This window comes from Teleopsis dalmanni, chromosome X (genome assembly GCF_002237135.1).
Source record: "Teleopsis dalmanni isolate 2A chromosome X, ASM223713v2, whole genome shotgun sequence".
NCBI classification, from domain to species: domain Eukaryota; kingdom Metazoa; phylum Arthropoda; class Insecta; order Diptera; family Diopsidae; genus Teleopsis; species Teleopsis dalmanni.
Genome location: NC_051848.1, coordinates 36,088,210 through 36,093,121, shown reverse-complemented (window position 1 = coordinate 36,093,121; position 4,912 = coordinate 36,088,210). Strand labels below are relative to the sequence as shown.

Below are 4,912 nucleotides of genomic sequence, written 5' to 3'. Positions count from 1 at the left end.
AACCATTCTAAGATTTAATAACGCCGTGTTGGTAAGTCTGTCAAAGCTTTAGTTTTTAGACGGATTCGAATAGCAAAGAAAGGACAAAGACAAAAATTTTTTATTTTTAATTTATGGAAATTTGGCTGACCATACAACGCTGTTTCGAGTATTGCCAAGTACTCTTAATCAGTGATCTTTGGAAATAATCGAATTTTATTTAATTAGTTTATAGTCCGTGCCTGTCAAATTAGAAGCGATGACTAATCGTGTTTATCCACAAAGTTTTTAGTTTTTTATCATATTCTCTTATGGCATTCTCTATTGATGAATCGGAAGTAACTTTTTTAGTCGAGTTTCACTGTTAGTGTAATTTTCATATTCCATTGGTGAATCTATATAAGACTCGAGATTAATCTATAACACTGATTATTAATTTATAACATTCTAGATATTTTGACAGAGAAGCAAGCTTACCCTACAATTAATAGCTGTTTTGTGTAACTTGATAAATAAGACGTGATTTGATACGATTTATGTATTTATGAAAAATATATATGTCTGCTAACACTACTACAGAAATATTAGATTACTCTAAAAATGTTCGACTGCGCAACAAAATTTGACAGTTCTAGAGTAAATCTAAATTGAAACCAGATTACCAATCAAAAACGTCATTAGTTTCTAAATAAAATATTCAGTAAAAATATAATTTGTAAGAAAAAGACAACAAAAAAGTGTTTGGGAGTATTTATGAGTTATATTTACCTCAATCTATTAATTTCTTTGATCTCATATATGTATAAGCAAAATAAAAAACTTCAAAACAACATCCAACAATATCAACAATTCATCTCAGACATATATAATTTTGTAGTTTCGTATTTTTACGAACCACATATACTTTTATAGAAATACCTCTCTCTTTTCAATATACTTTTACTGCTCTAATTGTTAATTATTCTCTAAGCTTTTTTTATTTTTATAGCAAGTATCAAATAATGACATAAGTCCAAACAAATTTTTTAAATTGATTAAGTACGAATATATAAACAAATTCAATTTTTATTTACAATATATACACAATACAGCACAATAATGCTATGAAATTCATTTTTTTTTTCAACAACAAAAAAATTGTACGTTTGTAGTAAAAAAAAACAAAGGCAATACAACACCGATCGATACCTCCTTAAAAATGTATTCTTTGGTGTTATTTATAAACTGGTAACATGATTGTTATCGGAAAATTATCATCTATAATACCATGAATATAACCAAGGCAAATAATTTTTCAGTAAGAAAGCAGTATAGGTGGACGCAAATATTCTTCCTTTTTTCTTCCAAACAAAAACAAAAACCAACAAAATTCCAATCAATATTTATTATTATAACATTCGTTTAAATTAAGTATATAGAATCGGAACTGTTATCTTTTGCTGATTCCTGATAACATCGCTATCGATATATCACTCTATGGATTATGTTTTGACTGCAAAATTCTAATTTAGGCACACTTTAAGGAGCGCTACAGACCTATATGACTTCCAACAAATAACAAGCCAAATATTGTCTGCCAAATAGACACTCACGGGACAATATTTAATAACAATAAATATGATAAGTGCAATGTTGTATAGCGAGCAGGAGACCATGCCCAAAAAGCTATACCGACAAAATTTTGAAAATACGATGATTTCAGAATATTAAAGAAGAAATGCTTAGGAATGGATAGAATAAACATTAAAGATTCTAGTAACTCTTGAATCCCACTACCTAAACTTGTATATTCAGATTGTGTGTACCATAGTGCAAATCGATACTACGAGTACTTCATTAGTTATAAATTTCAGTGAACATTACTAATTTTCTTATACTAACATATTGTGTATACGTGAATATATAATATTTAGTAGACATTGTATTAATTATTACAATTTTTTTTATAGTTTATAAAACAAATTAAGTATTGTGAACTCAAACTATCTAAGAGTCGACTGAACCCAGTGTAACTAAATTTTTTTCTTGCTCTACAATAATTTTTTTTTAAAAATTCTAATATTGCGCCATAACAGCATTAAATTTTTTGTTGTTGTTTTACACTTTTTTAGCCTTAAAGTTTTAAATTCTGTTACAATTACTACAAAAGCAATCTAGAGAAAATAAATTAAAGTGTCATGGTCGAAAGATTCTAAGAATACATAGCAGCTCGGCATATCTGCCTTCAATTCAATGTCCGCCATCAGTCAGCCATCATATTTGCCTCAAATAACGTAGTTCTTACTTGGGCTGACTCCGCTCAATATGAGCCTGGATTTGGGGTGCATGGCTTCACTTGCTATAAGTAGTAAACATGTTGGAATACCTATTAACATATTTTGTTTTCCTTTTTCAAAATTTATGCTAGTGCTAACTCGTCTATGACGCGAACCATAATGTTCCATAAAAAGTGGCACTGGCACGCGTTCTAAAAAAATACAGTACCATACAAAAAATGTATACTTATTTGTTGAACGATAATATAAAAATAATTTTAGCAAGACAATCGACTTGCAAGCTGCCGGCATGAAATGCAAATGTTAAGTTCTGTGATCATACTTTAGACTATTGTATCACTTTACCAGGGGTGGTCACTCATCTAGAACCGAGATATATTAAAAGTAAATTTATGCTAATATGAATTTATATACCTTCTATATATCTTCTAAATTCAAACATATTCAATAATTCGAATTGTTTCAAATGAAAAACTAAAAGAATCGTGAAATAAACATAGAGATAAACAAATACTCAAATATTTATATGAAAGCACAAATCAACTTAAATAATAGATAACATTTTAACCAAATAGTTAAAGAGATGAATGAAGTTTTTCATTTACTAGTTGAATAACCATAAATCCTTCCTTGACGCCGACAGATTTTGGACTGATCTCTTTTGAACACAATTTAATTATAAAAAGTTTCGGTAGTTTCGGTAGCTTTCCTTTGTAACGGAAGCTTCCAAGGCTATCCAATAATACTGACACTGTTCCTATATACTAGTCGTTCTTCATTCAATAATCTTCGTTCAAATACAATAATAAAAATAAAAAGTTTATAAATGCATAAATGTTAATTTTATCAAATTTTTACATATGTATTTTATATAAAATTTCATATTTCTATCAATATAATTTCTTTAAAATAAATCATGCACTTCATTTGCATATGCTGCTCTCCCTTCAACTTTTCCTTACAAAGTCTCCGAATAGTTTCACTGCAAATAATAATTGCAAATCCGAATATTCCAGAACTTTGGATTTGCAAAGATTTTTTTTTTAAATCCGGAGACTTCCTTGCTATCCTAATATTCCGATAATCGAATAACTTCGGTTTTTAAAATATCCGAATAATATAAACAGCACTTTTAAAAATTATATTGGTATTTCGTGAAAGATGAATATCCTAATTTAGATGCTATTGGAATATAATTCCCAGAGTTGATATAATTATCGTAGGTAAAGCAACTGATAGAATTTCTGATCCTTGCTCTTGTATCCTTATCTACATCACTTAATGTTCTATAATTTTCTAAATATCAGGATTTCCATATTATACTATTGGTTGTTAATTCAGTTTAAAAACTTGATTCATTTTTTGTTTGTATGCATTTCTTTAGTGCCATAACAGGCTCAACCATTAAATGTCCATCTTTAGAAAATTCATAAAGAGTATTACCTTAGTTATATGTCATGTGAATACTCTTGTGTGATAGTATATAACCATTAATATTATTAAATTATATGTATTATATTATCTCCAAAAAAAAAAACAACACATATTTGTTACGATCTTATAACAAAGTTGTACCTATAATATAACTTCTAAGTATTACATTCATATATTTATGATAATAAAAAACAGGTGAACCTTTCCGCTTTATTTTAATTAATTTTCATTTTTAAAAATCCTTTCTCAAAAGTGTAAGTTTCTATGTCAAGTATAGTATAATGATGAGGATAATAGAAATTAATGTATGTATCCAGCACAAAGTGGGTTTTGACGAACCAGACTGAAGGACCCTACGTTTTTTAAGACGTGCTTCATTAATATGTTCACGTGACGGCTGTGAAAATAATATACCAATTTAATTTATTAAAATCATTTTCACCAACACGATTAATAATTTACTTACACGTACTAAATCCTCATTTTCAACAATCATACGTCCTTGCTCATCACCTACAACACTTGCACCTTCTTGATCTACATGTTCAGCACTTACACCAACTTGCTTATCAGCTTTAACATTTATACGTCCTTGCTCATCATCTTTAACACTTACAACTTTTTGAACTTCATGTTGCACATTTACGCCTAGGTGTTCCCCAGCGCCAATACTTATACGTCCCTGATGACTAGAATCACCATCACCACGCTCAAAAACTGCGCCAGCATTAATTCGCATGGAACTCACACCATTAGAACAACCATCTGTGACTTCTCCACCGACCTCAGTCGAAACCTTCGAAGTTTTAGCTAAAATGAGAATACTTTATTTCTGAAAAAGTCTCTGAAGATATTCTCGACTTATTGAACTTACAACGACGCATTCTAAAACAATAAATTTGGTAAAAAATAAATTTACGGATATCACCCGAACACCACTTAAGATTTTAAAATTTCGTCTTCTCACTAGCTATGATATCTAAATGTTTCTTATAAATAATATAATAAAAACTATATACAATGAATTTGATAGAAAACAATTTTATTAAAATAAAATAATAACGAAAGGTTGCTTTGTTTTTTAGAAAAATAAAAATCATTTTCAAAACCATTTTCGTGCAGCTTTTTTAATTTTACTAAATTAAAAGACATTTTTTGGTGCGATGTCTTGAAATGCTATATAAAGTTCCTGAGCGAACGATCTGTGGAGATGGAACATTTAT

The 4,912-nt window shown here is 28.9% G+C and overlaps 1 protein-coding gene across 2 annotated transcripts; it reads right to left on the bottom strand.

Moving 5' to 3' along the window:
- Window positions 1–3,842: 3,842 nt before the first annotated feature.
- Window positions 3,843–4,681, bottom strand: LOC119662051. Of its 2 annotated transcripts, none has more exons than XM_038071594.1 (3): window positions 4,567–4,681; window positions 4,156–4,499; window positions 3,843–4,086 (listed from the first exon to the last, which is right to left on the bottom strand). In XM_038071594.1, exons 1-3 carry the CDS (start codon window positions 4,571–4,573, stop codon window positions 3,952–3,954), a joined length of 486 nt encoding a protein of 161 aa, XP_037927522.1. In that variant the 5' UTR covers window positions 4,574–4,681; the 3' UTR covers window positions 3,843–3,951. The 2 variants fall into 2 exon arrangements, with proteins under 2 accessions (XP_037927522.1, XP_037927521.1); XM_038071593.1 differs by having other exon boundaries at window positions 3,844–4,086; window positions 4,564–4,681.
- Window positions 4,682–4,912: the final 231 nt, after the last annotated feature.